Here is a 12,574-nt window from a genome sequence, read left to right as displayed (position 1 = left end):
GTTAAGTTATTATGAAATACAATTTATTAAAAATATAATATAATAAAATTAATTTTTTTAATAAAATAAATTAAAATGCACATAGTGTAATAAATTTTTATTGTCTGATAGTTTTAAAATATTAATAATTTTATTTTATTTTAACCTGCAAGTATATTTTTATTTATACTGTATTTTAAAAAACATTAGTACTAAATTTTATTAAACTTAAATAAGTCATTGTTTAATATGTACAGTATTTACGACTAATATTTCATAAATAATAAAAAATATATTATAAAACAATATCAATAATAAATAATTTCAATAATCAATTTATACGTGCATAGCTTTAAGGAATATCTTAACAATCAATATTAAAAAATATTACAAAACAAAAAAAATATTACAAATTTTAAATATTAATATTTATTTTAGTAAATTTAGATTATAACCACTTTGATATTATTTTTGATAATATAATCTGGTTTAAACTAAAATTAAACATTTAGATAGACTAATTTAAATAAAACAAAATATTTAAATGTTTCGATTATATAGTTTTATGCTTACACAGCTAAATTTATAATTTTTTTTAAAAAGAAATTAATAATATAAAAATTATATTTATTTTTATTTATAACAAAAAACAACATTGAGGTTACATTTTTTACAAAGATAAAACAATACATATATTTATAAAATAACAATTTTAATTAATAAAAATGTTATTTATTGAGTGTCAAGGTTTTTTAAATTTCTAATCTTGTGGGGGTTTTGAGAAAATGTTAAAAATTGCATACACTTTAAAATACTTCATATTATTTATTTAAATAATAAATTTTTAAATATTAATTTTAATAATAAAATAAAAACATAATAATATTATTAACATAATCTATTAAATTTTAATGTACAAAAATTAATATGCTAGATTACTTTACTATAAAATAGATACTAGAATATTGTCAATCTTTATAATAATAATAATTTTAAAATTCAATATAAAATTAGTGTAATATATAAAAAGTCATATGTCTTTTTATAATATTAAATAACTATATTACTGTATATTAAAGTTAATGTTTTTAATGTTGCTTTTATGAAATCGTTTACATTTTAATATACAGATTGTCATTAATGATAAACATATTGAGATAAGAGACCAGCAAAAGAGTCAATTGAATTGATTATTATTTAAACAAACATTTTTTTCGGAGGGGTTTTCTCAGCGATCAAAAGTCAAGACTGTGTAACATATTATTGATGACAACACTTGTATACACACAGTAGTCGTGTTTATTATGTTTAATGACATTCAAGAGAGAAAAAATATAAATATATTAACTGATTATAACTACTGATTAGTTATAATTATTGCACACTATTTTTAATGATTAATTATACCAATGATTTTGCTTATAAAGTATAAAGAGGTTTATAATAAAATAAAAATTGTTGTCTTAAAGTGAGCTCACGAGACAACACTATTATCGCTATTGAGAAAAGTGAGTAAATTGAGTGAATAGTGAGTGAGTGAGTGAGAGAGAGAGAGAGTGAGAGAGAGTGAGAAAGAGTGTGAGAGAGAGAGAGAGAGAGAGAGCACTTGGACTACAAGTTATGTCATGTTTTGTTTGGTTTTATTAATCAATTGAAAAAAACTTTTCATTTATTTTTTAAAACTATTTATTTTATACACGAAATACACGTGTATTATATTTAAACATAATTGTGATTAAATTAAAACATATTAATTTATTTTTAAGTATTAAAATTATAAGGCAAATGGCATTTAATTTAGTAAATAAAAATTATCAAAAATATTAAATTATTAATAAGATAATACTATTTTTACTGATAAAAATTATTAATACGTATAGTTTTAATAAAATATAAAAAAGATATGATTGTAGGTATATGTGATTTAACTTCTTAAGTGAGTGCATAACATAACAGGGCTTTTAATAATGGTATCAATGATTTCACAATTGCTTTTAATTTGATAATTATAATTTATATATTATAAACATGTAATAATATCAATCATTAACATTTTTAAAATAAAAAATTAATAGTTGATAAAATAATTATTTATGCTAAAAACACATAATATAGTTAAATGAAAAATATTATTATAAATATGTAAATATTGATCAAATAAATATATAATATAATATAAATTTTAAGTTTATAGCATAATTTTTGAAAAAATCAATTATCTACAATTAAAAATTATATAATAATATGTGGTTATTAATAAATTGTTTAAAATACTATAATTGTCCCAACATTTATTTTAAATTCACATAAATGTATAGAATTGCAAAATTATGTGATGACAATGCTATTTTTAAACAGTATTAGTTATAAATAATATTACAATAGCAATAATACAATTTAATTAATACAAATTTGATCAACACTATAAAAATAATATAAGTAAATGTTTTTATTCATCTATTATTAAAAAAGTTTTTACTGTATAAATGATTGTATAACGCAATATCGTAACGCAATCTATTGAATAAAAACAATTTATTGAAATCTTTATAAATTAATTTTAATGTACTTATTATAACTTATAAATAAATAAAATACTAAAATTGAGAGTATAATTATATGATAGATAGACATACAGTATATTATTAAATAATTAATCATAATAGATATCTAAAATTTAAATTTATAAATAATTTTTAAAAGTAATTTAAATTAAAAAAAAATATTTATAATTGTTTAAAATTAATGTATAACAACAATATTCTCAAAATTTTTGTCATATACTTAATAAAATAAAAGAGTTTAGAGAGAGAGAGAGAGAGAGAGAGAGAGAGAGAGAGAGAGAGAGAGAGAGAGCTAAGTATGTGTGAGTGAAAAGTGTTTTAAAAGCAAATGTTAGGAAAAATAAGACCTCTTATCAAGGCTTTCAACGATTAACTTGAAGGCCATTGAATAACACACACACACTATGTCTTGTGCTATCCCTATACCTCACACCATAATTGTTGATATATTGTAAATACAAATACTCACAAAACAACACAATTTTATATAAATATATAAAGTATATATAAATTGAATATAATTTTTACAACAGTATGTGTTTAGTTACTGTTATTTATTGCGATATACTTTATATGTCTAACATAAGGGAATTCCCGATTTATTTGCCACAAATTTCATTAGTTTTTTCTATTTATTAAACACGAAAATTTAATTATTTATAAATATGTTTTATGTAATATATATATATATTATGATACAATTTATATTTCTTATTATTAATAAAATATAAAACAATGCACAATATAATAATAATTAATTTTAAATATTCAATTTTGTCATATTTGTTATGTCCTTATGCCATATATTGATTATACTGTATACTGGATAACAATAAAAAAAATTATTAAATAAATGCTTATTATTTTATATTATAAAAACATAAATAAAATCCATTTTATAATAAATTACTACAATTAGCCTAAATTAAAAAATTATTGTAAATTTTATAAGTAAATAAAAAATAAATATTAAATCATTGTTGTTTTACACGCTTTTATAATGAATAAATATTTTTTCAATTGTATAACAAAAAATATTATTAATTATAAAAAAATTGATAGTATCCAGGCAAAATAGCTAATGATAACTTATCAGTAACAATTTAGAATCAAATAATACTAATAATAATAAAATAATTATTATAATAAGCAATCAAAATCCACTTTTAAGTAAAAATACTGTAATAATATAATAATGAAATGAAAATAATTATATTATTGTATTAAAATACTATATAAAAAAATAAATTTAAACATAATATTAAATGTCATTCAATGTGTGATTATTAATTTAAACGATTATAAGTTCATTTCATAGCATAATTAAAGCTAAGAGGTGTCACCAAAACGCTACTACTCTTAACCTAAGATTTAATTTTTTCGCATATATTTATAGTATATTGTATGACAATTAATAAATTATAAAATATTATTATTAAATACAATATAAATAAAATAAATGTAAACATATGTAATTGTTTTTATATATAAATATATTGATTAAATGTCATATTTTCTAGAAATATATCTTGCTAATGGTAATAAATATTCAAATTTAAATATATTAATTATAAATTAAATTGTATTACTGTATATTAAATATAATAGTATAGTACATAATGTATACTTAACAGCAATGGGCAATTAGAAGCACATGTTTTCTCAATATAATGTTAATGTGAAAAATGATTGCTAAAACTAATTATAATAAATGCAATATTAAGCAAAATGAGCTTGGTAATTTAATACAATGCCTTTGTTATATATATATATAATAAAACATTTGTCCTTTTAAAAATTAAATACAGTATATAAATCATTATAATTATTATTACTAATAGCATTAAAAATAATATTTAGTAAATTATAATTTCACTTTGTTTGCCATCACATGACACTCTACTAAAACATTATATATGTATTTATATTACATTACAAAGTGATTGTCTTTCATTTATATATATATATTATTATTGTATAACAATAACAAATCATAAAATAGTTTTTATTAATATGTCTGCTATAACTTATAAATAGCAAACTTTATATTAAAATTACATTACATTTTGATAGACTATAAGTTCTTTGTTATTTTCTATCAATCAGATAGTCTCTAACTAATGAAGTTTATAAACAAATAAAAGTTATATAATTCATGGCTTTTGCACCGAGTTTTTTGATGCCAATGTCTTCAATGAGGACACAAACACATGCTTTTTATATGTATTTAATATTTATATTAGATTTTGTTGTAACAAATTATAGTCTATTTTAGATTTATTACATAATTTCTTAATTAAAAGTCTAAAATACAAGTAATGCAAAATACATAAATTAAAAAATATATGCATTTAATAAAATTGTAAAGTTTGTTAAATATAATAAACATAGTAAATTAAATTTATAAAAAAAATTAAATATAAACAAATAAAATAAAATAAATAAATAAATAAATAAATAAATAAATAAATAAATAAATAAAGAGAAAGAGAGAGAGAGAGAGAGAGAGAGAGAGAGAGAGAGAGAGAAAGCAGATGAGACTTATGTCAAACTAAATACATTTTCATAGCAAAGCCTGACCTCAATTACCCTCACTATTACTAAATACATGTAAAACAGTTGTCGTTTAATTTACATAAATATTTAATATTTAGTCAAATTTGATATTTTTACTATATTTTAAAAAAATATTATTCCAAAATAGAAATAATAAAAAATAATAATAAATATGATTTATAAACAAATGACTCGTAAAATTAATTTATTGCAATATAAATAAAAAAAATTGTTTAATACTTACTTATTTGTTATTTTAAATCATTGGAAAACTTGTTAGTATTATTAGCCATATTATAAAAATAACATTGATAATTTAAGTTATATATTTAAAAAATATATATACAATGTATAATTATCTCGCGATGAATTGAACAAAAAATAATAACAATAATAAAATAACTTAACTTAACTTATTTATATCACTACTTATAAATTTATATTATGAACAAAAACTTTGTATTATATTATAATTTTATATATAAAAAAAATCACGAATAAATTATTATTAAAAATATTTAAAATAACTTAAACAATAATAAAAAATACAAACACTATGAATAATATATGTTGTTATTTGAAAAAATAATGATTATATAATCACACACTTCTCTCTCTCTCGACATTACTGTATATTATTAAGTTAACTGTTGTATACATTGGGTTATAATATTGAGTGTATATTTCAAACACAATTATCAGTGAATGAGAGAGACCTATGAAACTGAGGAATAAAAGTCGACACAAAACACATGTTTTCATACATCACTAGTTTATGTGTGTATTTAAAGATATAGTGTTTGTATATATATATGTATAATATATAAATATATATCACTAGTTGATGGCAATTCTCTCTCATACTCTCTCTCTCTCTCAAACACACACACAAACAAACTGGACTCTCACGCGACTCACTTAATACTGTCTCTCTCTTTCTCTCTTATATCTCTCTTCATCCCGAATGAGAGTATATAAACACAAATCATTGAATTATCGAAAAAAAATTATTGAAAATATTGTCAAAAAAACAAAAATTACTGTGTCGTGACCAGGATTCGAACCTGGGTTATTGCGGCCACAACGCAAGGTACTAACCACTATACGATCACGACTCGATGCTTAACCATTTGAATACTTATGCTTTTAAATGCAATGATATATTATATAGTATATAAGTTACAAATACAGTGATACAAATACAAGTTACAAATACTAAAAAAAATATTTTTATAATAATTTATGTAAAGATCCTGGATAAAATTTAAACATACACATAAACTAGTACAAAATAATATTACTTGTAGTTTAATATAAAGTTGTAAAAGTTTTAATTAAATTTTTCCAACAAAAATTAATAATGATATATATGTATAATATTTAATGTTATATATGCCATAAATGATATCTGATAAATAAATGAAAAATTATCATGATAACACTTAACTTTTATCACTGTTATATACAATATCTATAATACTTATACGACTGCATTAGCACACAGAGGTAATGCGTTCATTATATTTATGGGTATTTCATAGTTAGTGCATTTACATGAAAAGGCATTTCTAAAATGAAAATCAAAAATAAAGAAAAACAGACAAAAATAAATATTGATATTAAAATATTCATGATAATTGATAAAAGATATTTTATGATTTTTTTATTACCAATTTTTTACAAACTACATTGAAATAAGATTTAGGGTACTCAAAGTATTGATAAATTTCGATTTTAGACCTAGAAGCTCATTATCTCAAAAACTATTATATTTAATGAAATTTCGATTTAAGATATGTTATCTACATTAAAAATTACATTGAAATTATGTATCATATTTATAAATAACGTTAATTTAAAATTTTTGACTTTCGACTTTAAAGTTGAATATCGGAAAAAATATAACTTAATAATTGTTTTGTGAACTATGAACGACATTAGTAACATATAATCAATTGAAATACATTATAAAATTATAATTTTAAGAAATTTTATTTTAAAGAACTTAGTTATTTATAACTACATTTTTATTTTAATTATGACAACGCTATCTACTCATTGCATACATTGCATTATTGGAGGAGTCGTACACACGATTTGATTGGTTTATTTTTCTTTGATTGTATTAAAGTATATGTATTATATGTATGAATGACGTGTATATGACGCGTATACCACATGATCAACAAATACAGTATTGTATATAATTTAAATTGTATATCAATTTTATATCATTTGTTGATTTCGTAAAAACCATATTTTATATACAAGTTTGTTGTAACAGAATTGTTACAAATAATAAATAATAATTAGTAAGAATTAGAAATAATTAATAATAATTTTTTAATTATAAATTTTATTTAAATATATTTTTTAATTATAATGAATATTAAATAAAATAAATGTAATAATTAAAAGTTATAATAAATTATAGCTAATATTAACTATTAATAGTTACGGTAATTTATTTTTTACAAGATCTCGCATTAATTGTTTATAAATTTCATTTACAATATATAAAAATTATTTAATTTTAGAAAATTTCTCATTAGAATTAATTATTAGTAATATTAACAGAAAAATTCTAAAATTAAATAAATTTTTGTAATTTATATGCAATTTATTAACAAAAGACGGACAACATCTTACAAAATGTGACAAAACGTGGTTTTGGGACAAAAACAGCAAAAATAATATGTATTTAGTATATAGTCTATTGAATAAACATTTTTGTCAATTATACAATCGATATCAATATTTATTTAATTATTTCTAAGCAATATATGATATATTACATAATATATACTTAATTGATTTACTATCAAATATTTTACTTTATATAGTAGAATAGTACGTTTAAAGATATAATAATAAATACTAATTTGATTCTAAATATTAAAATAAAAGTTTTAATTTTTTAAATAGAGATAATTTTTATACAATATTTAATTTTATATAAACGCAAATTTAAATAAATGCAAGACATTTGCAAAATATTTACTAAAATATAATATAAATATATTTTCTAATAATTATAGTATTAGGGTTTAAACATTAAATTAAGATATAAATTACTATTGGTAAAATTATTTTAATTTATGTGAACTTTAATAAAAATAATTTTACAAAATAAGATTCACAATGAATTAAATACAGTAATTAATTTAAATAATATAATTATAAGACACAAATCGAAACTCAGTTGATTGGAAATATTGGTTGAATTATCTTTAAATAGTTTTTCATTGGGAAACACATATTTATCGACCGATGAATTACTCAGTTTAATACCATAATTATCTTTTGTCTGACAATAGCAAGTATAGGTACCGCCATATTTGTCGGACACATTAGTCAATTGTAGAGATCCCGGCTTTGATAGCGGTTTGATATTAGAAATAGCGATGTCATCGATAGACGAATAGTTGACATAATCTATATTTATTTGAAAATTAAATATTAAAAAAATATGAATAAATAAATAATTAATTTTTAATACAATTATAATTCAAACGATAAAACTCTTGTCTGTCCTTAGAAATGGTTAATATATCGAAATACTCGATCTTTTCGTTAAATTGAAAAATACATTGAAGTATAAAATCTATTGATTTATCAGAATATTGTGGAACTGAAAATGATTTAATTGTTATTAAGTGTACATAATTTACAGTTAACAATATTATAGCTACGTTTAAATCAAAATTCATTTTTATTTAATTTATATAAAACTAATTGAATAATTTATAAATTAGTAAAGTTACTAAACTTAATATTCAAAGCATAATAATATTAAGAAATTAAATATACAGTAATTATACTGTAATAATGATAATAACCAATTTGCATCATAAGTCTCATCTTTATTTATCTAAAATGCAAATATATTAATTTTGTTTATCTTGTTGTTTAAATATATATAATAAAAACATAAGTATAGTACACTTAAAAGATTTAATTAAATTATTGAATAAAAAAATATTTGTTGACGTCAACTAAATAATCACAATTACTAATGGATTAATACTAATATTCAATATGATTGCTTAATATTATATTATTATTATTATTATTACTATTATTATTATTATTATTACTATTATTATTATTATTATTATTATTATTATTACTACTACTACTACTACAACTGTATTCAATTTTGACTTAGAGTATATTTAATTTAAAGTTTAAACTTAATTTATTTGATGATAACAGAAAAGAGTGTTAACAAATTTGCAATTTAAACAAATAAATTACTACAATAATTTAAATATTTTATTATTATTTTTTAAATATAGTCATAAACATAGCTAACATATAACTGAGGAAATATTTAGAAAAGCTGTTAATGTTAAGCCAAATGCTACCACTGTTTGGTGATAACTGTGCTTTACTATCAATGGTAGATATGATAAGCGATTGATTCATGAATATCACTCTACATATATAATTTCCAGTCGACGACTCATTGGGCGATACGATTGTCACCCGAAGCTGTGGCCAATTGTTGTCATCAAATTGATTGATAAATTGGTCGTCACCTGACATTCTCATCATATCAGCTGTTGATAACAATTTAAAGATATTTTTAAAATATACTAATATTTTATAGTAAGTATTATCATAATAAATATATAAAATAGTTTACTATCACTATCAGAGTAATATCTAAAAAATGTTTGTCCATTTTTAAGCAATGAAATTTTAGTAAATCTATAATCAGATATCGATAAATTATAACCACAAGTTAACGTAATATTAACATCAGGTGTTATTTTGTCAGGTTCAATTAATAATGTTATATTTTCAATGTCAGTTTCTGTATAATAAAATATTATCATATTATATTATAGTAGTTTTTAGTTAAATATTTTTTTAATTCATGCATCACTTAACCAAACATGCCAGATTGTAATATTTTTAATTTATCTATTTAAAAAATAAAATAAAAGTTATTATTGACAATAATGATAAATACCATCTGAATTATGTGCTTGTTTAATTATTTAATTATTTTAATTATTTTGAAAATGCAATAAAATACCTGAATATTGTTGTTTATCTAAATTAGATTTAATTTCTGGTTTAGTTTGCAAATTAACTTTCAAGTGAAACGCCCGCGAAATCAAGTGTTTGCCATTTGTTAGATAAACGGTACACAAGTAGTGACCAGCAGTTGTCCGACTAATATCGTTTAAGACAAAAACGCCCGGTTCTTGTTTTATAATATTATCCACTCCCGGCACTGGACTAAATATTGGATCTAAATAAATCAAAAATATATTTCAACAAGGTAAAAATTAATTGAGTTCAATATACTTAATAAAGTATTATTGTCATAATTGTATATTAAATAGCCATCTTTGGTAATGTTAAGACTACTAAAATACTCATTTTCCCGGCGGTTAAGTTTATAACTGCAATTAACCAAAATATTGTCTGTATTACTGGGTTGAGGGCGGTTAGTGAAAATGAGATAACCTGATTCACTAAAATATGGTATTGAAATAAAATATATAAAAATAAATATATAAATTCTATACATGTTGTTAGATGTTTGCAATCATTAGATTAATATAAAGTAATAATATATTAAATATAGAATATTCTGAAAATTATTTGAAACACAAAATGTCAAAATAAATAAGTACTGTATTACTAAAAATGCAACGAAAGTATTCAATCATAATATATTATTGCAATTATCAGACCATATTCATATAAAAATGACAATTGTTATACAAATTAATTGTTTACTTGAATTTTAGAAAAATATTTTCAACATATTTAAGTTATAACTAATTTTGTATTATAAATAAATATTTATATAAACATATTGTTCAAATTATTATTTTATACAAATAATAATTTTGTGTTTTGACATCTATTTATTTGTTTATTTTAAATATTTAGTATACTTACGAAATACAATAACATTTGTAATAAAAATTGCCAATAAAAAATATCAAATAGAAATAGTGTATTTTATATTTATTATTAGATCTAAATAATAATTGAAATAATATGCAATTTTATTTAAATAAAGTATAATATTTTTAAAATCATATATCATTTTATAGAAATATGAAGTAATTTTTCTAAAATAGTAATTTTCAGTATTTTATAGTTCATAATAATTTTAATATAGTAAAAGTTAAGTTGTTTACAAATAATAATATAAATTACATTAAAATGATGATTCATTACTTAATTGCGTAAATTATTTATATATAAAAAATATTTGTCTTGTTTGTTAAATTAAAAAAATTATTAATCACATAATTAAAAAAACAAAAATTACATATTGATTTCATATAAGTTATTTGCTAACAGCAATAAGCATAACTGCGCATATTAGAGCCAATGTCCCGGACACAAAATTGTTTGAACCGGCATTGACCTTAAGGTCAACTGATTTGGATACTTTTTGACCGTTGTTGTATCGTACTTCACACGTATATTTACCGGAAGTGGTTTTGTTAACATTATTGATGATAAACACATTGGGACTTAAGATTTTTATATTTGTTTTGTTGATACCAGATACTGATGTCAAATTTGGATCTATTTTATATTAATAATAAAAGACATATACAAACAATTTTTTTGTAGTTGTTGGAAAAATAATATAATTAATAAAATATAGTTTTTTAACATGGATTGTCTATATTAAGTAAATTTTAATTTTAGTAATATTCATATTCATACGGATAGATGTTTTGTTGTCGATAGAGTAGAAAACTTGATTATCTTTGTCCACAAATAAACTGTTGAAATGCTCGGTTTGATTGTTTAATTCATAGGAACAGTTGACTTTTCTATCGGACTTATTATCCATTGATGTTATCGTAAGCATCACTTTAGCCGATTCGCATAGATATATGGTAAACACCATTAGCACAATAGCACTTAATATTGTTGTGTTTTGCATTTTGGATAATAATTTGCTAAAATATTAGAAACTTTTTTCTTACAACTTTACACGACAAGTGAAAACAAGTGTTTAAATTGTAAAATAAAATAATTGTATATTTTATCGGATGACAAATGTTTTTCTAGAATTAATAATTCAATAGTGGTGTCTATATTTATATACTATATTATACAACTACATGAATATTACCCAGATGTCTTATCACAAATTAGCAATGTTAGGGCAATATAACCAAAATATATAAATTGTCATTATCATCAAATTTATGACTAACATTATTAGTCTACTATTGCTGTATCATTTGATTGCAATTATGATTTTGAATTGAAAAATATGTTATTGATTTATACAAATATTACTTTAATAGGTAATATATATGTTTTTAGTAATATTTTATAAACATAAAATATTAATATATAATTAAATGAAAATGTGATTCAGAAAAACAATTTTTAAATTGTGACATAGTTTTGTTAATACTATATTTAAATACATTTCCTTACATTTATATAAGTTATTTTATAAAATTAGTTTTTATACA

General features: G+C 19.9%; 2 protein-coding genes and 1 non-coding gene across 8 annotated transcripts in view; all 3 read right to left on the bottom strand.

The window, feature by feature from the left end:
• LOC128960665 (nuclear factor 1 C-type-like) overlaps positions 1-5,406 on the bottom strand; it is a 28,720-nt gene extending 23,314 nt beyond the window's left edge. For all 6 annotated transcript variants that reach the window (XM_054306813.1, XM_054306810.1, XM_054306809.1 and 3 more), the window contains exon 1: positions 5,344-5,406. The gene's annotated coding sequence lies outside the window, so the exon portion shown is untranslated. The remainder of the gene's footprint in view (positions 1-5,343) is intronic.
• Positions 5,407-6,142: 736 nt separating this feature from the next.
• Positions 6,143-6,214, bottom strand: Trnah-gug (transfer RNA histidin (anticodon GUG)). The gene has a single exon. It is a non-coding gene; the product is annotated as a tRNA-His (tRNA).
• Positions 6,215-11,321: 5,107 nt separating this feature from the next.
• Positions 11,322-12,330, bottom strand: LOC128959930 (uncharacterized). Its single transcript, XM_054305966.1, has 2 exons — positions 11,808-12,330; positions 11,322-11,663 (listed from the first exon to the last, which is right to left on the bottom strand). The coding sequence occupies exons 1-2, from the start codon at positions 12,028-12,030 to the stop codon at positions 11,419-11,421; spliced, it is 468 nt and encodes a 155-aa protein (XP_054161941.1). The 5' UTR covers positions 12,031-12,330; the 3' UTR covers positions 11,322-11,418.
• Positions 12,331-12,574: the final 244 nt, after the last annotated feature.

Source organism: Oppia nitens, unplaced genomic scaffold (genome assembly GCF_028296485.1).
Source record: "Oppia nitens isolate AA-2021 unplaced genomic scaffold, nextdenovo-longstitch-racon4-pilon3 scaffold4_pilon_pilon_pilon, whole genome shotgun sequence".
NCBI classification, from domain to species: Eukaryota; Metazoa; Arthropoda; class Arachnida; order Sarcoptiformes; family Oppiidae; genus Oppia; species Oppia nitens.
The sequence above is the reverse complement of the archived record's forward strand: the minus strand, read 5'-3'. Positions and strand labels throughout refer to the sequence as shown.

Coding starts and splice junctions, on each gene's coding strand:
- LOC128959930 (XM_054305966.1), bottom strand. CDS start 12,030: ATGCAAAACACAACAATATTAAGTGCTATTGTGCTAATGGTGTTTACC. Junction 11,664..11,807: donor CGACAACAAAACATCTATCC/GTATGAATATGA, acceptor AATATAAAATAG/ATCCAAATTTGACATCAGTA.